The 22,371-nt window shown below is 36.7% G+C and overlaps 2 protein-coding genes and 2 non-coding genes across 11 annotated transcripts in view; 2 read left to right on the forward strand and 2 right to left on the reverse strand.

Moving 5' to 3' along the window:
* The window catches only part of LOC149717065 (putative 3',5'-cyclic phosphodiesterase pde-5), a 71,390-nt gene extending 59,332 nt beyond the window's left edge, over nt 1–12,058 (forward strand). For 7 of the 8 annotated variants that reach the window (XM_089834806.1, XM_089834798.1, XM_089834812.1 and 4 more), the window contains 17 exons: nt 1,721–1,779; nt 2,032–2,082; nt 4,831–4,889; nt 4,980–5,031; nt 7,571–7,722; nt 7,834–7,926; nt 8,020–8,088; nt 8,152–8,406; nt 8,507–8,593; nt 8,658–8,808; nt 8,885–9,040; nt 9,122–9,172; nt 9,240–9,361; nt 9,459–9,570; nt 10,251–10,331; nt 10,788–10,876; nt 10,943–12,058. In XM_089834806.1, the coding sequence (XP_089690932.1) occupies nt 1,721–1,779; nt 2,032–2,082; nt 4,831–4,889; nt 4,980–5,031; nt 7,571–7,722; nt 7,834–7,926; nt 8,020–8,088; nt 8,152–8,406; nt 8,507–8,593; nt 8,658–8,808; nt 8,885–9,040; nt 9,122–9,172; nt 9,240–9,361; nt 9,459–9,570; nt 10,251–10,331; nt 10,788–10,876; nt 10,943–11,003 (1,700 nt within the window). In that variant the 3' untranslated portion in view covers nt 11,004–12,058. Of the gene's footprint in view, nt 1–1,720; nt 1,780–2,031; nt 2,083–4,830; nt 4,890–4,979; nt 5,032–7,570; nt 7,723–7,833; nt 7,927–8,019; nt 8,089–8,151; nt 8,407–8,506; nt 8,594–8,657; nt 8,809–8,884; nt 9,041–9,121; nt 9,173–9,239; nt 9,362–9,458; nt 9,571–10,250; nt 10,332–10,787; nt 10,877–10,942 lie in introns of those variants that run through there. The other variant, XM_089834848.1, reaches the window with a different exon arrangement.
* Nucleotides 12,059–15,111: 3,053 nt separating this feature from the next.
* TRNAV-CAC (transfer RNA valine (anticodon CAC)) lies at nt 15,112–15,184 on the reverse strand. The gene has a single exon. It is a non-coding gene; the product is annotated as a tRNA-Val (tRNA).
* Nucleotides 15,185–15,249: 65 nt separating this feature from the next.
* On the reverse strand, nt 15,250–15,322 carry TRNAV-CAC (transfer RNA valine (anticodon CAC)). The gene has a single exon. It is a non-coding gene; the product is annotated as a tRNA-Val (tRNA).
* A 1,648-nt stretch (nt 15,323–16,970) lies between these two features.
* On the forward strand, nt 16,971–20,831 carry LOC149717069 (BSD domain-containing protein 1-B-like). Its single transcript, XM_089834892.1, has 8 exons — nt 16,971–17,094; nt 17,754–17,847; nt 17,923–18,039; nt 18,186–18,512; nt 18,662–18,803; nt 19,776–20,030; nt 20,084–20,196; nt 20,326–20,831. Exons 1-8 carry the CDS (start codon nt 17,078–17,080, stop codon nt 20,350–20,352), a joined length of 1,092 nt encoding a protein of 363 aa, XP_089691018.1. The 5' UTR covers nt 16,971–17,077; the 3' UTR covers nt 20,353–20,831.
* The last annotated feature ends 1,540 nt before the right edge of the window (nt 20,832–22,371 follow it).

Raw genomic sequence — 22,371 nt, forward strand, 5'->3', positions numbered from 1 at the left:
TTGTAGTGTCTTAACGCCTTGTTACGTATAGTACAGGACAGATAGGCTAACAATGGGCTTCACCCAGACCATTTGAAAATAAAGGTGAAAATTGATGCACGGGTAGTATTTGAGCCAGATCAAAACTGTACTAAAAGTCCCCTGCTCTAGAGCGCAAGCTTTCACCACCATCTTGGAAAATGGCCGCTGGCGATGCCAGCTACAATGTATCCCACAGTGTTCTTCAATAATTATTAAAACTGGTATATATTATAATTCGAAACATGTGAGCATCATACTAAAATATTAAAGCTCTGCGTTTGATAGTTTGACCACTATATTGTAATAATGGCCGCCGGGAAAACCACCTACAGGGTCATGTTGATGCAAAATTATGAAAACTTGGTGTGCATTATAATTAGAACTGTGCGAACTTCAGAAGTTCCGACTAAAATATTCAACCCATCAGCGCCACAGTTTGGTCGCCATCTTGGACAATGGCCGCCAGAAATGTCATGTAGCAATATTACGTTCGTCAAAAATTAATGAAAATTGGTACACATTATGATTACGAACGTTTCAACACCATAATAAAATACTCAAGCCGTGGGTCGGGTACTTTGATCACCCTGTTGGATAATGACCGCCAGGAATGCGATGCAGCCAAAGCATTTTTCACGATATTTTTAAAAGTTACGAAAATTGGTATATATTGTAATTAGGATCATGTGAACATTACACCAAAATATTAAAAGGTTCCGACTGACAGATTATCTGCCATCTTTCATAATGGTATCTAAACGACAGTCACCTAATGATCTGTATTTTTCGTCAGAGCTTTCCGAATATGAGTAGTTTAATTTTATGAAAACCCAGAAAAAGCTGTTCCTTTATCGACCCTTGGAAAATTATTTCCCTTAAATTTAAACATGTAAAGTATAGTGAAAAACTGAAAATCAATCATATACTCTGGAAATTTTACATTTAATTGTTTGTTGTTAGTACTAGTTTTATAACAAGTCCCCAAGATTTCATTGATTGAGGAGTATTGTTCCGGTATTTAATATTGAAAAACCTTATGCAAGATGGCGCCCAAAATATGAATAGCAGGCCTTGAATATTTTAGTAGGGTGTTGAACTGTTCCTAATCATAATTTTTCCTGAACTTATAGTTACATGACATTCCTGGCGACCATTTCCAAGATAGCGACAAAACTATTGAGTTCATGGCTTCAATATTTTGATAAGATGTTTAGAGTTTTATTAAAAATGCGAACCAAGTTTCTTAATTTTCCAACAACACGGTGGAATATACTGTAAATGTATCTGGCATTGCATGTGGCCCTTTTTCAATATAATGGCCAAACTATCAAACGCGGAGATTTAATATTTTAGTAAAAAGCTCATGTAGATTCATTTATAACATGCACCAGATTTCATAATTTTTGAAGAATACTGTGTGTACATTGTAGATGGCATTCTCGGGCTTCCGGGCGGCCATTTTCCAAGATGGCGCTCCAGAGCAGGATACTTTTAGTATATTTTTGGGGGTTTAAAACTACCCGTGTACCAATTTTCATTTTTATGCTCAAATGTTCTAAGTCAAACCCTAAAGTTCCTGGGCTAGTACAAACAATTGTTCATCCCTATAAAATGAAGGCATTTTACGATAATTCAATTAATTTTATCTCTGGTCTCAAGGCGCTAAAATGTTTTGTTTTGTTTTCTTTTCTTCATTTAGGAGTTTTGGAATTGTATCGGAGAGAAACTGGTCCGGAATTCCACGAGGAAGATGAAGAAGTAAGCATTTTTTTATTTTTGGTTCGTTATTATATCATAATTACTTCGTTTTCCCAAAAAGAAAATTATTTTACCTCTTGCTTGAAAAGTTACTGTATTAGTGTGTTGCGCTTTCAGTAATGCACCTTTGTTCAAAATATTTGACGGGAAAGTTATTCGTGACGTAAAACTCAAAAGACCAACCTTACTTCCTCCTCTGGTCTCTGCATCGTTTAATTAAGTCTTTTTCGTTATTATTATTTTTATTTTCAGATTGTGAATAGTTATTTAGTTTGGGGTGGAATCGCGCTGCACTACGCGGAGGTAAGCTCATTTTTCATTTGCTACTTCTATTTTCCTCGAGGGGCTGATCACTTGCGAAATCGAGTGTACAAACGCCCATGAAATCCGATTTACAACATCTTGAAATTTTTGAAAACTTGGGTGAAATTTTGAAATTTTGGTTGAAATTTTGAAATCTTGGTTGAAATTTTGAATTCTAGGTTGAAATTTTGAAATCTTTGGAAATCTTTGTTGAAATCTTGAAATTTTTGGAAATCTTTGTTGAAATCTTGAAATTTTTGGAAATCTTAGTTGGAATTTTGAAATCTTTGGAAATCTTAGTTGACATTTTGATATCTTTGGAAATCTGACTTAAAATCTTCGAGAATTTTAGTTGAAATTCGGAAATTTTATGAAACCTTGGTTGAAATTTCTGGAAATTTTATGAAACCTTGGTTGAAATTTCTGGAAATTTTATGAAACCTTGGTTGAAATTTCTGGAAATTTTATGAAATCTTGGTTGAAATTTCTGGAAATTTTATGAAATCTTGGTTGAAATTTCTGGAAAATTTTCGAAATCTGTTGAAATCATAAAACTTCTATGGAAATTTTGAAATCTCTGTTTAAATCATGAATTTTTTCCAACTTTGTTTGAAATCTTACGAAATTTTGAAAGCTCTGTTGAAATCATGAAATTTTTCCAACTTTGTTTGAAATCTTACGAAATTTGGGTGACATTATAGGAAATTGTAAAAATTTCTGAAATTTTTCAAATCTTTCGAAATCCTTAGGAATTTTTGAAATCTGAAATCGAGTGTACAGATTTTTTGGAAGTGATCAGTCCCTCGATTTTCCTTCTTGCAATAATTTATCGATCCCGAAATGAAATTCTTTAGTTTTAAAAGTACACCGTTTTTATTTTAACCAACACTGGGGGAGCTTTCTGAAGACTCGTGTTCGTTTTCCGAAACCAAAGAGGATATATTTGTCAAGGGATTTTGAGAGTTCTCGCTTTCCTTTTTATTTATTTGTTCAATTTTCCACCTAACGTCAGAACGAATTAAGAAAGGGAGTAGAAACTTGGGGGAAAGATGTAGCTCTAAAAACCACGTGATCATAGGTCACAAACCAGATCGAATGTCACTACGTCCGTTCGCTCATCAGGCGTTAGATTTATCATGTGACCGGATGTTCAACTGGCCAGTTATTTGAGACGCACGCTCGTTTGAGCTACAACGTGTTTTGCATTGTCAAAGACTGGAGCTTCCACTCCCTTTTTTAATTCTTTCTGCTAACATCCGATTCACCATATTTCAACAAATAAAAAGGCAGCGAAAGATGCTTGCCTAAAGTCCCTAAACCGGTAGTGCAGTGGAAAATTTTCAAAGCCAGAACTCTTCAGCCCATTTTTTAACTCCTCGCCTTTGTACCCTCTTTGCCAAAAGCCGAGTTACTACTCCCTGGGAATTAGAATTTTTAGACGTTTATAATTCCATTATTAAATTTATATTGGCTTTTCACATTGGCTTGTGTCACATGTCGTTTTGGAAATATAAATTGACAATGTAGGCGTAACTAGATTGTTATGCGAAATTCTTATTTCTTAAAAAGGTTCGGGACTACATTCGGAGTAAAAATAACCCCGATAGAAAATATGAATTTGATTAAAAAAAGTTTGGCCCGAAAGAAGACGTCACTTTTAATCAAGCGAAGACGACTTTATTGATATAGGCAAGCATGCAGCAGTCGCGGGCGTTTCTGTCATTTTACCATACCCAAGCAAAATATTTGCCATCATTTATAGAGGACTTTCCCATTTTTATCCTTCAATAAAAAGGATTTTGTATAGTCGACCCATTTTTCAAAGGGACTATAAAGTGTTTTGCAATTCAATGCCAATAGAATACAGGGTGTTTCAGATAGGCCTAAGTCTGCCATAAATTAAGAGTATGGTCTTTGGGTCAAACTGAGTGAAAAATGTCAACATTTAGTTACGGCATAAGTTTATAAGATATGTTCCATAAGTATGTCACTACCTATACTTCGTAATGATAGAGTCTTAATGAGAGCTAGTTCAAGAACGACGTGAAAATTGACTACACTCGGTTTTGCAGTCTATCCTCCTATTTAGTCTATACTAAGCCTTTAATTGACAGCGCCTCACCAGGTGTCGCTTTACGAGAATGTATGACGTTTCGCCTACGTCACTTCATGACAAGCTCTCATTTACGAGTGACACACTTATAGAACATATCTTATAAACTTATGGTTAAGGAGATATAGGCTAATAAACACTGGCTCAATAAAACAAAGGAAATAGTCTCACATGTGAAGTAAGAAGACATTATCCTTCAATCTAAGAACGGTATTGACTATTGAACCTTTATCCAGCAGAAGTTTGACAATAGTTAGAAGTGTGCGCACGCTCCTAAAGTAAAGCTAATTGCTCCACATGCGTGATTTTTTCGTTGTTTTAGGGGCCAATGTTTGGGAGAACTTATCTCCGTCACTAAATTTTATAGACATCATGTTCTTTAACACTTTCCACTCAGTTTGATCCAAAGTTCTCACACTTAATTTTTGGCAGACTTATCAGTAACACCTTTTCTAAAGAGGTTAAGGGTAATTTTCGCCAATGGGAAGGGATCATTCACTCGTTGTTTTGCTCCTCAAATCATAATGAAAGTTAGGGCTTATACTCTTTTTTGACGAAACTAAATTAGACGTTAAAGTATTTTCCTTGTCTCAATAGGCATTAAAACAAATTCTCAGAACTTGTTGTATTTTTAGCTATACTCTAATATGGCGAGACAAAGGAAGCTGAACAACTTTTTACTGGCTGTTGTCAAGTGAGTACAAAGCGAAATTATTCAATAACCAACTTAATCAAACAATTGTAAAGATTTTTATTATAACTTCAGTACAATTTTATTCTTTAGGTCCATTTTTCAAGACATGATCAGTATGGATACGGTCATCGTTAAAATAATGGTCAGTTCAAATTTTCTCTTTTTCCCCTATCGGTAAGCCCAAGTTTTATCCACTGTGTCAGACATTGTTAGGAAATACGAAATTTTGTTAATGGTAATAACGTTAAAAAGTATGGAATAGAAACCTTTGAAATCGGAACTCGACCAACGTAGGCGAAATCCCACCCCAGTAATGTCGGAGCTTCCGTGTAAAGGAAACTCATGTTGAAGTTTAAGAAATTGCTAAGCTGGGCTTCATCTGATCTTAGAAATTGTTTGTTTGTAATTGCTAAGCTTATACATATTTGTGAAAATGGTTGGTTTCATTGTTTGGATGAAGTTATGCACAGTCACAATTCGTTTTCTTCCAAATTTGGCCAAACTGTGTGCTTGATATTTGTAACACTAGATGAAAATTATGAAAGTGGTTTGGTTGAGTAACTCAAGGCCGAGTTTAATCCTTTTAAAAGGTGTGAAAAACGTACATCTTGCAGATGTTTAATACGGAGGTGTTAAAGACTGTTTAGTGTTTGATTTCCACATAGATCTGAATCTCTTCCCGGTTTCTAATCCCTTAAAACACCTTGGCAACGCGTAGTAGCTTTTGCCATGTGTTGCCATTTGACTCTCATTCATCAAATTGACATGTCTGTCTATAACTGACCAACGTATCGATTAAAGGCTTTAGGGAGCAAGTACCCATTGGAAGGGTGGCAGCAGGTGGTATGAAGGATGGAAGGTTTTGTGTCATAGCAAAAAGGTGAACTATTGGATAAAAATGCTTCATTTTATCGATCTCCAATAAGATCGTTCAGTTCTCCCTTTGGGGAAATATCTTCCGTGTCTCCTGTCCGTAAATGTTGTATCCCCAGTCATACTCATAAATCAAAGTCTCTCCTTTCTGCTTGGAGCAGTATCCCAACCCTTATTTTCTCCTTTTCAATAAGAAGAGAAATTATTTACGTCGCCGTGAATCTTCCAAGCCCCACGAACCAGCAATCCGGGGAATGACCCTCCCCCCCCTTCCCAAAGAAAAAGCTAGTAAAATGAGCTGGGACACTTCCTCAATATTAGGGCTGTACTTTTTAAGGTATTCGTCGAATACCAAATAGCAGTGTTTTTGGGAGCCATCTCTCGGCTCGGAATAGGAAAATGACCAAATAATTTGACCAAATAGTGTGAAGTTCAAAAATTCGACCAAATTTAAATTTCTATAAAACTATTCTACCAAATTTCAAATTTATAAATAATGGGACACGGAAAGGTACTTTTGAACAGCTGAAAACTTATTTTTGAACGAATCAAAGGTTTTATTTTAATCAAAATTAGGTTAGTTGTCAATATATCCCTACTCGCTTTGCAATGTATGACCTCTTCCATGATACTATATTTTTTAATAGGTATACTATAGTGACATATTATTAGGAAGTTCAATATAGTTAGCTCCGCAGCGAGAAGTTGATAATAACCAGTACCTTTTAAGTTAAAACCTTTAATGATTGATCCTTGTCTATGAACTTCTAAAGACTGAGTGGCTGATTCCAGCTATAGCCTCCTAGATCACGCGACTCGGTGAACGCGGGTAATACTTAACAGTAGCCACGTCAGAATTTTAAGGGTGTGTCTGCCCAGTCGCGTCATCTATTAGGTCACGGTCCAGCGGACATTATCATAGCGTCCATAGGGATAGGAGCATAACATTTATGTTTCTATCTCTATGACAGCGCCCTCAAATTCACAAAATCAACAGAAAAATTCAAAAACTGGTTGCGAATACCAAATAATTTGGTCAATAGACTGTTAAAAACATTCACTTTCAAATTGTTTTATCCGCTATAGAATAGTCAGTTTTTCGAAGCTCATTATCTGGTATTCTAGAATTTTGAAAATCATTATTCGATTCGTCGGTGCGAATAGTAAACGTCAATTTTGACCAAATTATTTGGTCCGACCAAATAGTAACGAATAGTCTGCACGGCCCTACTCGATATTAATAGAATGCGGCGGCGGATAATAAAAAATTCTTACGTCTATATTAAGTCAACTTGATGCTCTTGGCGTATCCACCTGCTTTTATTCAATAAGAAATATGTACCGGACAAAAAGCTGCAAAACTTAAGAGTCGTATAGTTGGGCGACTCAACTCCAATAACAAAATTATATAAAATATTTGTTCCAAGTTTCTTTCTTAAGAAAACGCTCCTTTCAATTTACAGATTTTCTACTTCACCTCCGACCGTAGAGTAACTTTATTCTGTTAGCCTGGGGCAAAATACCTCAACAACGAACAGGCAACTGAAAACCAAAATCAATAAAATATATTATGAACAAAAAGTTATATGGATCAAATTGCATATAAATAAACACGAAAAATGCTGGGAACTGACGTACCTTTCGTGAACCATAGTGAACAAATTCATCATGATACTTTTCATAATAACTTTGAAATTTTCTACTTCGAAAAAAAATACAAAATCCATTTCCGCCTCGTATAGAAATGTTTGGAGCTAAATAAAAGTGGAAATATAATTTTTTTTTTTCCTTTTATCTATTGATTTTAGACTTTCGCGCAAAAGCTGGTAGACGCGGATCGCGCTTCTCTGTTCCTAGTTGATGGACGCAGCAAGGAACTGTACGCTCGCATCTTCGACGTCAGTGGAGAACCCGAAACGGGTGCCCCCAACGTCAACTTGGAAGCTTCAAAAGAAATCAGGTCTTTACCACTTGACCTTCACTCGCATTTTACTTGACACCCCAATTTCACGAGATGGTGTTGGATAAGGAGTCAGATTAAATTGTAATCCGACGATGTGTTGTATTGTAGGTTCCCCATAGGAACTGGTATAGCGGGTTACGTTGCGCAGACTGGCGAATCTCTTAATATCCCAAACGCATACGATGATGAAAGATTTAATAGGTTAGTCTCCGTCTCTCTTTGAACCGCCAAAACGTATAATTACTTATTTAAGCTTATAGTCCTAATTAATTTCTTGTTAATTATAATACGAAGAGCGGTAGACCAACAGACGGGTTACACGACGAAAAGTCTGCTGTGCATGCCAATTTTTATCCGAGGAAAGTGAGTAAGGCCGCCAAATAACGAGTGACAGACTTCTTAGTCAAGTTGTCTCTATGACGTTAGTGTCATCGGGGTGGTGCAAATGGTCAACAAAATCAGTTGTCCCTTCACCAAGGCCGACGAAGAAGCCTTCGCCACTTTCGCCACTTATTGCGGTCTGGCTCTGCACCACGCCAAACTCTATGACAAAATTCGCCGATCCGAACAGAAGTACAAAGTCGCCTTGGAAATCCTCTCCTACCATAACACCTGTTCCGACGACGAAGCCCGCCTCATTCGCAACAATCTGACCTTCCAAATGCCCGACGACCTCAGCTCGTAAGTCACTTGGCGTCTCTTTTTCTGAAGAAAGTCCAGCTTTAAATGTTAACGATATTACGGAGTAAATTTGGCCCTGTATTTTCAATACACTATATAGATTTGCGTTCGCCCCTCTCACCATTTCATCGGACGACAAAGTTCTGGCCTCCATATTCATGTTTAACGACCTCTTCGGTTTACAAAGGTAAATTGATGAATGCGACGTGTACGTCCTTCATTTCTTAAGCCAAATTTTGACACTCCTTCAGGTTCGAACTGGATTGTCTGATACGATTCGTTCTGACCGTACGTAAAAATTACCGACGGGTGCCGTACCATAACTGGGCACACGGTTTTAGCGTAGCTAATTCCATGTACGCCATCATTAAGAATGGAACCGGCCGTTTCAAACCCCTTGAGGTCGGTCAAGAGAAATACACATATAATTAATAACCCTTCACTCTACAGTATTTAAAATTATCTTTGGAACTACCAGGAACTGTCTCTGTTTGTCTCTTGCTTGTGCCACGATTTGGACCATCGAGGTAAAACAAATCAGTTCCTGGTCAATTCCGCTTCACCACTAGCCGCCATTTACACTACATCCACCCTGGAGCATCATCATTTCAACCAAACCGTTTCTATATTGCAAGTACGTCAGTAACGAATTAAAACATTTTTTCACGCCTATATTTTATCCTCCCTTGATATTTAATTCGGGCGTGGTTTTCAGCAAGATGGTCACAATATATTTAAAAATCTAAATTCCGAAGAATACAAACAGGTAATAAGGAATAGTGCAAATATAGCTTAAAATAATTTATTTATTTAATTAAAAACAAACTATATAGGTCCTGAGCAATATTAAGCACTGCATTTTGGCGACGGATTTGGCTCTGTTTTTCCCGAATAAAGCCAAAATGAAAAGTATCGTCGATCAAGACCAGTTTGACTGGGAAAATTCAGAGCACAGGTAATGTAGTGGGTGAATCTATATCGGCATTGCGTCTCGCTTGTCCTTCCGTATTATAATCCGTCTGTTAGATTAAAGCTTTAGAAATTCTTTTTAGGCTTCTTCTGGAGGCGATTACGATGACGGCCTGCGACTTATGCGCCAGTACAAAACCATGGGAACAACAACAGGAAACTGTTAGAGTCATTTTCGAAGAGTTTTACGATCAGGTCAGTCGTTTCTCCTGGTTCTTGTACCAATTGTTTGCCATAGTGTACAGAAATAAACAGACGTTCATCGTCCCCCATCGCTTTTTCCCTTAATAACACCTCCACTTTGAAGTGTCAGAAAAATTGATCGCTTTCAAAGATACTTTCAAAGGCATTAAAGGCCGACTTCCAGCGAAAAGGGCTCTAGCGAACTGAAAACCGATCATTGAGACTAACAATGAAGCGACCGTGCCGATTTTCGAAGCCCCGCTGGGTCAAAAGTTGGAAGGGTTCTCGCTAACTGAAAGCCGTGCAATGTGGTTCTAGCGAACTGAAGATACACAATAGAAATCCATTTAAATTTATTTCCTCTCGAATTTTTGCTTTCCACTGAAGGAAATTCTCTATTGTGTATCTTCAGTTCGCTAGAACCACATTGCTCGGTTTTCAGTTCGCTAGAACTCTTTTCGATGGAAGTCGGTCTTTAAGAGATACTTGCATGACAATCACTCTAAATATATTTCTAGTTTCCCTGTAATTTGGCTTTTACCCGAGCCGCGATGTACGATAGGTGAAACATTTATACATGCGTCTATTGAAATTTTCGCCCAAATTGCCATTTCCTCCCAACGCAATTTTTTTATTATTATTATTATTTTTTTATGCGATTATCGTTTTTCACTTTGTTCATTCTATTTTAGGGTGACGCTGAAAGGGCGCAAGGTCGTGAACCTATACCCATGATGGATAGGAATAAAAAACACGAACAACCCGCCTCACAGGTATACTAGTTAAAGCTATTTATGCTAAGGTCTAATCACTCTAAGTTAAGTTCTTGTACATCGATTACGGGCAGGACTTTAAAGTTATGTACAATCCGTTATGTAGAGGGGGAGCCTCTATATCAGCTTATCTTGCATCAAATTGAGCGCTACTGGGTATGCGTGAATTTCGAAGCATTATCATTGCATTGGGAATGGCATCGGTATTTCCGTTGAATCTATCCGCCGAGTCGTTCCACGGTTACTGTCACGTGCCATTGCCTAATCACTATTCCAGGAAATAGTAACACAACTACTTAAAAATATAGTTCTTGACACGCCCCCACACAACGGATTGTGCATCCCTTTAAAAGATTAAGGGTCGTGTACACTGATTACACTGAGTAACAGATCGCTCAAATTTAAGGGCATCACGCAAAAAGGGTTCATGTAAGTAAACCTTTAATTCCATTTTAGGTGGGCTTTTTGAAGGGAATTTGTATTCCGTGTTACGAACTCGTTTGTAAATTGATTCCAACCTCCACGCCTCTCCTCCAAGGATGTCTGTAAGACAAGCTTAACTCAAAAAACTCTATATTAAAAGCCCCGCTCTACAATTATTCTTTTGTCAGATCCAATTTAGCAAAGTGGCAAGAATTGGCGGACGCTCAGAAAACAGCAGATGTGTCTTGAATAAAATCATTCAATCGTCTTTTTCGTCCAAAAACGTTTCGAAGAATGGCGTCCTTATCACGATGCGAGATCTTCTCATCCGACTGTAGCCCCCATTACAAATCTTACTACTACAAAATAACCAAGAGTCCAACAGCGCAATTGCTGCAGAACCTTCCAAAAATTGCAAAAAATAAAAGGAATTAAAGTCGAATATTTTTCGTGTTTTTATTATATAGAGATCTCACCTGCCATGAATCAGTTCTAATCTCCCATAAATATTGAACATTTGTTTTTTTTCAAGAAGGACGTATCATACCTTTCAGAAAAGCCTTCTTTAATAAGGTGAGCTTAAAACTAGAAAAAGACAAGTTTTTCTACATTCAAATGTTAATCATTTTAAGGAAAGTTTTAATTTTGAGAAAGATTTTTCTCAAGGTCAGTGAAATTCGGCTCAATATTCGTGGGAGAATTAAGGTAATACGTGATCTCACTATATACGTGTATATAGATTAATTCATTAATTATTACCTGTCATATTTGTCGCTGTGATATTCAAATTACCCTACCAACCAAAATTATGGAAAAAAATATAAAAATCATTCTTGTAAGTTATTTTGTGAATGGTCTAGTCTTCTATATATACATAAATATAGTGTTATTTGTATAAAGTAACGATTTAAAAATTACCGAAATTTTGAATGTAAATGTTTTAAATGGAAATTTTAACTTGGTAATTAATTGCAATTTCATCGTTCGTTGTTAATATTTGTTGCAAAAAAAAGCTTCTTAGAAATTCTATCGCAAGTACGAAAATCGTCAATTAAAAACTTCGCAACCACAAGAGCGAAATAACGATAATAATAAAAATAATACAAAATTATGCAGTTTAAATATTTTAATAAACTAATTAGGTGCGGAACTGAACTGAGAGTTGTTACAAAATGAAATTGGAAAATATTTATATATAGTCTGTTTTTATAAGACTAAAATTGTTCTTAAATATAAACGTCTTGGCACGATTGTAAACCCATTTATTTTTATAGGCAAAAAGAAATAAAATGTAGTTGCACGTATAGCAGTCTCTTTTCTTTGAAATTCAATATCAAAATGATGTGACGTGGTGAAGAAATTTGTTACCTCTCCGAGTGACGTATGTCACGAAGATATATTACACTGGACGTTTCTGGCTGTCAGTTGCCGAGTGACACTAGTGCAAAGGGTTCAAAGTTTCCAAGAAAACGTTTTTTGCATGAATATATATATTAGCCCACAAAGTTCAGAGTACGTAACGTGTGCATGAACAACGGTTTTTGATACATTTGTCAAGATAAGATTAACATTAGAACCTCTCCGTGACATACGTCACTCGGATAGGTAAAAATAGAGTAATAAAACATTAAGTTAAAGGGAATGCGAATTTACAATTTCATATCATATTTTACCACGAAAGTGGTATTATGTTACACTTTCAAGTTTCTACTTTCAAAATATCAAGTTTTTAATATAATTGAACCAAAGTTTCTATTTTTAAAATCCATTGAAAAATTACGAAAACTCAGTTTCGATATATCAATAATTTTGTCTTGTCGAGCTTGTTCGCCCGTTTGATGACATCACTATGACGTGAGGAATAAAAGCGCGGGAATCGAATACGCGTCTCGAGCTTCTCGCCAAGTCTAAACTCTGGGTCTGATAGCGGAGAGAGTGGCACCATCTGAAGTGAAAAATATATCTGTGACGTCAGCCAACGGGAACAAATTAAAAGCTTGATATTTTTGAATTGAAAGAAATTAATTCTATCTTTTGTTATATAAATCTGAGGTTTTTCCAACGAAGCTTCTCATTCCCTTTAAGTCAAAAAATATTTACACTGGTCCAAGCAATCAATAAATTGGATTTGGACCGGAGGAAATGTGCCATTTCCCAGACTGTTACAGAAGCTATTATATAAAAACGTCTTGATTTGGACCAAGGCCGAAAAAACAAACGATATGTGTGAGGTTTATCAATTGACTGAAGTTCAGATATTGAAATTTTTTTCTAGTTATTTTTATCCACTCAATCCTTAATCAATATTTAATTCAATCAACTGATTTTACTGTTAATCGATCAGGCCCGTAGCCACGGGGGGGGGCACCAGGGGGCAATGCCCCCTCAAAAATATATCCTGCCCCCTCAAATAAGATTTCGGTTTGCCCCTAAATGCCCCCTAAAAATTTTCCAATGCCCCCTTATCAAATTAACATTTTATTTTGGTACACAAATATTAAAACTATTTAGAATGTATATCAACATATTTTAGACTTTATTGTCTTTATCTGTGTATATTCCTGATACACTTGAATTTTTTTTAGCTTTTGTCGTTATCCTTGATATATATCGCTGGTTTTGTCATCCAGGACCAAAATATTATGTCGGGGTACAGCGAGGGGTCGGGCGTTTTGGAAAAAGTGTTCGGGATTTCGAAATCCAATTTGATTTCTTCGGATTCCGTTTGATTTCAGAATTCGATAAAATGCAATGAATTTCATCGAATTTTGAGATTTTTCCCATGATTCCGTCGGATTTTGCTATTTTTCTCGTTATTTCGACGGATTTTGCGATATTTCCATTGATGTCGTTGGATTTTGAGATTTGTTACGTGATATCCTCGGATTTTGAGAATTTCCCCTTGATTTCGTCGGATTTTGTGATTTCTTTGGATTTTGGATTTCGTGAATTTTGTAATGGATTTCACGATTTCTTTACTGATTTTGTGATTTCGCTTCTGATTTCGTGATTTTTATGTTGATTTCGTGATTTCTTAGTTGATTTTGTGTTTTTTTCCTGATTTTATGATTTCTTTAATGATTTTGTGATTTCGTTGCTGATTTTTTATTTGATTTCAAAATCAGCATTGATTTCGGATTTCTTAAGTTGGATTTCACGGGTAGCGTACGGGAATTAATGAATGACCGACCCCTCGGGGTACAGACTTACATTTGACGCCTCAACAGCGACTTGCGAAGTTGCGAGGCAAGCTTTTCTTGCCCTACTCGCGTATTTTCACTTTAACGACGAGCTATGTCACTTGAAAGAAAGTGAAACTTAACTTCCCTAGCCTACGAAAAAGATCTGACTTGAAATTTAGATTTAGAATTGTTTATTAACAATTTATTTTTTTTAAACTTTTTAAAAAAAGTTTGATTTTCAATTGTTAAATGAGTGTCAATAATGAAATACCTGCGGAAATATTTATTGTCTGACATTTTGATATTTATGTTATTCTACAAAAAAAAATTCCATTTGCCATGCCCCCTCACAGAAAAATACTGCCCCCTCTGCGTAACGTTTCTGGCTACGGGCCTGTAATCGATCTAGTCCCTCTAAATTAATTGAAAAAATTACATATTTACGCTTTTTCAAGAACAATTACATTTTCGAAAACATTTTATCATGAAATTAATTGTTCTTGAAAAAGCGTAGATATGTAATTTTTTTCAATTAATTTAGAGGGACTAGATCGATTAACAGTAAAATCAGTTGATTGAATTAAATATTGATTAAGGATTGAGTGGATAAAAAGAACTAGAAAAAATTTTCAATATCTGAACTTCAGTCAATTGATAAACCTCACACATATCGTTTGTTTTTTCGGCCTTGGTCCAAATCAAGACGTTTTTATATAATATCTGTCACTTCAGTCTTAATGTAATTAAATTTTGAATAATTATTTTTGCTTTACCGTCATACATTTGCACTCTAAAATATAATGGTGCATTCAAACACCATATATGCTGTTTTTTCCAGTGCCATAAAAGACATCATTTAGGGTGTACTTTCTATGATCAATTCACGCCATTTACTAATATTATTTGCAAGTATTAAGGAAATATTAAGCATTTATGCACCACTTACAGTGGCTTTTAACATCTTTTTTAGACAATCTATTGAACTTCTAATATTACTTAGTTTAATGGTTTTAAAAGTAGGGAAAAAGTACGCTACCTATGTCACCTTATTAAACCAAGTGAAGTGAAATAATTGTTAAATATATATTATAACCACTACACCACAGACACGTGGTAAGTCTAAGTTTTCCAAGAGATCTAACTAATTATTATGTCCAATCAAGATGGTTAAAACATGTATCTACCTGGGCTCGAACCTGGGACTTTCCGCGTGTGAGGCGGACGTGATAACCACTACACCATAGATACGTTGTAGCACTGAGTTTTCCAAGAGATCTAGCTAATTCTTATGTCCAATCACGATGGTCAATACATGTATCTACCAGGGCTCGAACCTGGGACCTTCCGCGTGTGAAGCGGACGTGATAACCACCACACTACAGATACGTAGCGACACTGAGTTTTCCAAGAGATCTAGCTAATTATTAATAATAATAAGCTTTAATAGGGATATTCACATTCAGATAGATCTGGTTTACAAGAGAGTCCCGACAAATTAAATTATAATCCAATATAATATAAATAAATAATATAAATAAATAATATAAATTTCAAATCATTATGCATCATTTTTCAAGAAGGCTAACATTCCATTTATAAAAGTTGCCCTTGTGTCTGATTTTTTAATTACTTCTGGCAAAGAGTTCCATAACTTCACGCCTCTACTTTTAATACTTTTCTGTGTAAATTTATTTTGGGAATTTTCAACATAAAGATTATGTTCACTACCTCTGGTTATATGTTTTTTAGGGCCATTGAGGGCATTATGAAATATATCAGTTATATAATTTGGTGCTTCACCGTTAATGATATTAAACATAAATTTCAAAATATGTAACTCCTGTCTTTTGGACAAATCCAACCACCCAAGTTCAGACCTTGCATCCGTAGCCGAGAATCTTTTGTCTTTTCGTAAAATACGCTTCGCGCAACTGTTTTGTAATACTTGAAGTCGCTTTAAGTTAGTTTTAGAGGCAGTGCCATATAATATGTCTAAGTAGTCAAAGATTGGTTGGAGCAAAGCGTTATATAGAATGCTAAGGGATTTTTTATCAAGGGCACAAAATAAGGGGTATAGCATCCAAATTCTTTTTTTTAATTTTTTGCATGTGTAATCGATGTGATTAACCCAGTTTAAGTTTTCATCTATATATATGCCCAAGTACTTGACCACAGAGACTCTTTGTATATCAGTGGCTCCTAAGAATTTAATGTTCTCAACGTCCAGTTTCTTATTTTGCGATGGAGAAAATTATGTCCAATAATGATGGTCAAAGCCGTACAACTGTAATTAAGTAAAATTAACATACTTAGACTTAATTGTTTTGATCAAGCTGGCCGATAGCACACCCTGAGTACTTAATTGTTAATTTAAAATAATTCCGAAAAGTATCTTCGATGTAGTTTTTAAGTTATCGGTGGGGAAAAATCACGAAAAACTCATGTTAATCTCCATAGGAAATTAGCAAAAGCGGGTGAATATTACTTTAACGTTACGAAACGGTATCAAGCCATATCTACAAGGGCCTACCGGCCCTGTAGAATATGCCCCGCTCACGATCAGACTTACCCGGGACAAGTTTTGGTACGTTTTCTTTATGATTTTGTTACCATTTTATTCTCCCTTTGAGGTCACATTACATATCACTGATAAGTTTAATTAGGGAATTTAAAATGTATAAATGACCAACCTTACACGTACCCTTTTAAAAATAATGCATATTTCATGCTAAATTATTATTGGCAAATGGAATTTTGGTCGGGGAAAAAGAATTAGAATTATTCTCAATTATTATTTTCAAATAAATAATTATTTTCATTTTTTAAAATAATTAATTTTTATAATTTTTAAAACTGGAAATTTTAATATCTGTTACTTCAGCGAATCGATTTTGTTCACCTATCTTATAGTTTTTCACATCTTAGTCTACAAAGGCCATTATTATAAATCGAATAAGCTGCCGTCGAAGATAGGGAGTTGTCTATCCTCTAGCTTGAAAACCATTTTTTCACGGGCATTCTTTATCCATGGTGATATGACGTAACTGGTTCATTCTGTTTATGCTCAGCCTTCTAACCTTCGGCCCCCCCTTGACCTCAGATCACAAGTCAACAAGATTTTAAAGTCGAGTGAACGGAGCTATGGCGGAACAAGTCGAGTAAGTTTAATTTTAATTTAAATGCAATGGATGTTTTTAAATTAAATTGATGATTAACTTGAAGTTAAAGATGCTCATCAGTTTTGTGAAATTTAATTTAATATCCGTGGTGTGATTCACCGCGTGGTTTTAGCTTTATAAATCGGTTTGTTTTTGTTTACGTTTTAAAGGCCAAGGCTTATCATTTAGATTTGGCTGCTTTGGGCAAATGACTGATATGATAAAAATAATATTTATATTGCAAATAATTACATTTGCAATTCTAGGCCTATTTATTTGTGGGTATGGAGGACAGCCTATTTGTGGTGGTTACCGCGACAACGCCTTACAATATATAAAGTCAAAAATAAATAAATGTACATTTGTACTAATAGGAATATAATAATTAAGTAATCAATTTTCATTTATGAAGTTAGCAAAGGATATTTTTTAAACTAAACACCATAATGATGAAAGGCTAAAATTTTGACGAACGTTGTAGTAGTGAATTAGTTGGTTTCCTATACTTCTAGAGCCCATTTTCAGTACTCTTAGATTAGCAGGTGTACAGTCAACTTCAGCGCTTGTTTAAGGAAACTTTATTTAAAACAATTGACTGCGTAGATTTTAAATTTCGGACTCTTTTTTTTTTTAATTTAAATTTTAATGTTGACAATTAGAATTACACAAGATAAAGAGAATGGAAGTCAAGATGCAGAGGCGTTTCCTGGTGCATCATGGGTTAATAGCTGGTGGCAATCGGCTAAAGAAAAGGTTATTTTCATTTGTTTTAAAAACACAGGGAACATTTTTAATCTCTCTTTTAAACTATTATAACAATTCTAACAGTCTTCCAGTGCCTTGGAATTTATGAAAAAAGATTTATCGGAATTTTCTCAAGTTGTCAAAGAAGATACAGTTTCAGCAATATCAACCACTTCCGCTTTAGTCAAAGAGAAATTAAACGTAAAGTTGTTTGTCTCCAGAAATGGACCCAATACAGTGAAAGGCAAGATTGTATGCCTTTTCGCTTTTGTTGGCTCTAACATAAAAGACAGATTCAAAACTCTTTTCACGCAATGTCTCGTAAAATTTTATCGTAATTTATTCAGGTGGATAGCGACGAGTCAGTGGCAGGCCGAGCCAGGATTGGCCTTACGACTCTGGTACATTCAGTTAGCGGTGCCTTTTATCCAATCAACGAACCGGAAGAGAATGAAGTTCTGTTGATTCACAACTCACAGCCAATCAGGCTAGACAATTGGGAATCTGAATTGCAAAAAATTAAAATAGAATTTGGTACATTTTGTCACGAACCTGATGGACCCCCTGAATTATATGAAAAGTGGTTGGAATCGTTTCAAATTGAAAGTCATAGTGACGAAATATCACAAATTTTGGTTGATAATCCAGAAACAAGACAGATATATTCAAAATTAGTAAGTAATGCCAGTTGAGAATTAGAAATTATTTGTGACAATGGTTAAGTTTAGGCTGTTTTTGTAAAAAGTCATAGAAAAGTTCAAATGTAGCAACCGTTTGTAAATCATAAAATTATTAGACCAAATAAATTTTTTTATAACTACAGGTGCCAGCGGCAATTTCAAATGCAGAATTTTGGCAGCGTTATTTCTACAGGGTCCACCAATTAAAAGAAAAAGAAACTAGAAGAGCCGAGCTTGTTAAACGAGTTGACATTGATAAAATAGAAGACCTGGCTTGGGAAGATGGTAAGATTTTTCGCGTTTAATTCATAATACAGGGTTGCCACGGGTCAGGGAAAACCTGGAAAAGTCAGGGAATTCAAAAATGGGTCGAAAAGGTCAGAGAAAAGTCAGGAAATTTTAAAAATTTCAACAAAGTCAGTGAATTTGATTTTAGTGGGTAAAATTTCTGGGGATAAGTCTTTATTGAAAGAGTAATGAAAGTTTCTCCCCATCCTCTCTTAACACAGAAAACTCTAGAGCAATCCTTAAAAATGTCTAGAATTGTTTTTGTAAAGTAAATGCCTTTAAAAAATCTCTTAAGACTGTTATTTATAGTTAAAATGTTTCTTAATAATTTTGGTGCAACAAATACATTGGAAAACTTAATGTAGAGAGTTTATTTAATATAAGCACTTAAAACGTGCGGTAAACATTTACGCTTTCAGCCTTTTAAAAAGGTCAGGTAAAATCTCAGAAAAAGGTCAGGGAAAACCTGGAAAAGTCAGGGAATTATGTTCTGAAATTCCGTGGTGACCATGTAATAATATTTAATTCTATCAGGGTTCATACAAACCTGGAAAACAGGGAAAACCTGGAATAATCAGGGAAATAAATAGTTGACAAAAACCTCAGGGAAATTTATAATTTTTAGTAAAATTCAGGGAAATCAGGGAAATTTGCGTCAAACAGGGGCCGAGTAATTAAGCAAAATGTTCATAAACATACCCTCCGTGTTAACATTACACTATGCTTTGGAGACTCATAACTCTGGTTATATTAGAGATACGGGGATGTCCTTTGAGTATGTTATAGTCCTATTTGCTCCCCCTCCCCCTCTTTCGTCAGCATTTGCCCCATAGGATACTCCATATATGGGAAAAACCTGGAAAACTCAGGGAAGTATATGGGGGGAAAACCTGGAAATCTCAGGGAAATTTGTTTTCCAAATGTTGTATGAACCCTGTCTATGTTCTAAAGCTTTAATGACTTCTTTAGAAGATGAAGCGACGCAGTTCCATAAGGAAAAGGAAAGTGTAGCCGTGACTACTTCCATAACTACAACCCCCAAAAGTTTACTATCAAAAAGTCCCGAATTAATCGTAAACGTTTCATCTGTGGAAGTTGAAAAGGCGCAAAATGATTCCTCTAAGGAGTACTTAAATCTAGAGGATGCCAAAACCAGTGATTTCATTGAAAAGCAAACGACGAGTTCTGACGCTTCCTTAGCGGCTTCAAACTCCAGTGATAAAGGTATTGATTCTCTTTATCGAGATATTCGACTAATAAAATATTTAACGCTTTAGATGGAACAACTGGAGATGAATGGGAAAAAGATTTTGAAGCGGAAATGAGTGATTTCATTCAAAAGGAAGCGGAATTATTCGCCGCATCCGAAGAACCAAAAATTACACAACAAGTGTGTATCTAAACTTTTTTTTAATTTACAAATATAATCAGATAAATAATTTACTTCTTTCGGTTGTTAAAATTAAAACTATTTAAACTAATTCAAACTTAATGCGGCCATCGGCAAACAATCATTCAGGATGAGGATTGGGAAAAATGGGAGTAAATATAAACTATAAATAAAAATTTATAATATCTACTATCGAAATGCGGGCTTATTTCTAGTTGCCGTTACAAAAGGCTTAGCACGCTTATTAAATACCTCGCGGTAAACTTTGTGTGTGTTGTTTTTAATAAAAAAAAACTTTAGAAATAGTTGGAGAATTTGATTAATAGATGCTAAGCCTTTGCATCGGCATGGTGGAAATAAGCCTTGGCCAAGTTTTCTACCTAATTGTATAAATAATGATAAGACAATATTTTCTCACTTATTTGTTTATAAAAAGGTGTAAATACAAGAGTTTGTTGTTGTTGTTAAAGTAGCCCTTTTAAAAAAATTAGTACAAAAAATTAATAGAAATTCATCTGATGTTTTAAAAAATAATTTTTATTAATATTAATATTATTATTAAATTTAAATTCTACGAGTTTAATTCACTTTGCTCAGTTTAACAGATAAATTAAACGTATATTATTTACTTTGTATTTTAAGAGTCATTACTAAATCAAAAATTTGAGTCGCGTTGTTTTAATAGTCGAGTAATTGCGTAAACTCACTAGGAAAGGCACTTCTTTGGCTCTTTCAAAAGGGAACGCAGTATTGTCGCATTATATAAGGTTAAGACGAAATATCCGGTATATGGATCCAAAGAATATAGATAGGGCTTCAACGTTACCAGTCCACCAAAATTCTTTAGTTTGAAACCATATGTAACATCTTTACAATTGAAGTTTGGGTCCACGTAGGGATATTTTCTCTTGGGAAAACAAGATGGTTAAACAACAGACTCTCTGGCCACCGCCATCGCGTCGCTTCGTCCGTCCGCCCTGGGTCCTGACACCTTCGGTGTCCCCTTCGTCCGCCACTTTCCGGACCCCTTCCTCCATCGCCTCTGGGCCCTCTACAACTCCCTCTGGCTCTCCGCCACCTTTCCATCCTCATGGAAGGAAGCCATCATCCTCCCCTTCCTCAAACCGGGCAAGCCTCCTGACGCCCCTTCTTCCTACCGCCCCATCGCTCTCCTCGCCAACCTTGGAAAACTTTTTGAACGTATCGTACACTCCCGCCTTCAATGGTGGGCGGAGTCCTCCGCCACCCTCCCTCCCCACCAGTCTGGGTTCCGCCGCAACGGGTCCACTTTGGACAATGTAGCCGATTTTGTGACCGCCGCGGAGTCCGCTCTCCGCCGCGGCCAACAATGCTGCATGGTTTTCCTCGACCTTGCAAAATGCGTTTGGTTCATTCCACCCTGACGCCCTCCTTTGCAAATTACGCAACTACGGCCTCGAAGGCCGGCTCCTCCTGTAGCTGAGAGACTACCTTTACCACGGCTCGCGGTGTCCCCCAGGGCAGCGTCCTGAGCCCGCTCTTGTTCACGCTCTTCCTCGCCGACCTTCGCTTCTCCCCTGCCAATGGCGTTACGGACAGCGCTTTCGCGGACGACCTCGCGCTTCACGCGTCGGGTTCGTCGGCCGCTGAAACTGAAGCAGCCCTACAGGTCGCGGTCACGGAAGCCCACGCCTATGCGTCGCTCTGGGCCTTACATTCAACGCCAGCAAGTGCAAGGTCCTCACCGTCTCGCGGGACCCTGAATCCCACCCTACAGTTTCCCTCTGGCTCGACGGCACCCTACTCGAGGAGGTAGTCACTGTCCGCTACCTGGGCCTCATATTTGACCACAGCCCGTCCTGAGGCCCTCACATTGCCCACATATGCAATCTCCGCTGCCTCGCTGGTCAAACGTGGGGGGCGGATCGCTCCTCCCTCCGTATGCTTTACCAACAACTCATTCGCAGTCTTTTCGATTACGGGGCCCCATTCCTCGCATCCGCGTCCCCGCGTCTCCTCCGCCGCCTTGACATCCTAGAACGGGCTGCCATGCGGATCATCCTCGGAGTCCCGCCCTTCACCGCCATTGCCGCCATGCACTCCGAGGCCAACGTGATGCCCCTTTCGATCCGGCGCTCGCTGCTGGCCGGGAAATTTCTTGTTCGGTGCTCTTCCGCATCGGCGTTCCGCCACGCC

Source organism: Phalangium opilio, unplaced genomic scaffold (assembly GCF_054372755.1).
Source record: "Phalangium opilio isolate 3A_F unplaced genomic scaffold, DU_Popi_V2 ptg000003l_1, whole genome shotgun sequence".
Classification (NCBI taxonomy): Eukaryota; Metazoa; Arthropoda; class Arachnida; order Opiliones; family Phalangiidae; genus Phalangium; species Phalangium opilio.

What these genes read in the sequence shown, in the direction of transcription:
- LOC149717069 (XM_089834892.1), top strand. An exon ending in GGCAATCGGCTAAAGAAAAG is followed by an intron (nt 17,848 to 17,922) that starts GTTATTTTCATT and finishes CAATTCTAACAG; the next exon opens with TCTTCCAGTGCCTTGGAATT. An exon ending in AACCAAAAATTACACAACAA is followed by an intron (nt 20,197 to 20,325) that starts GTGTGTATCTAA and finishes ACAATCATTCAG; the next exon opens with GATGAGGATTGGGAAAAATG.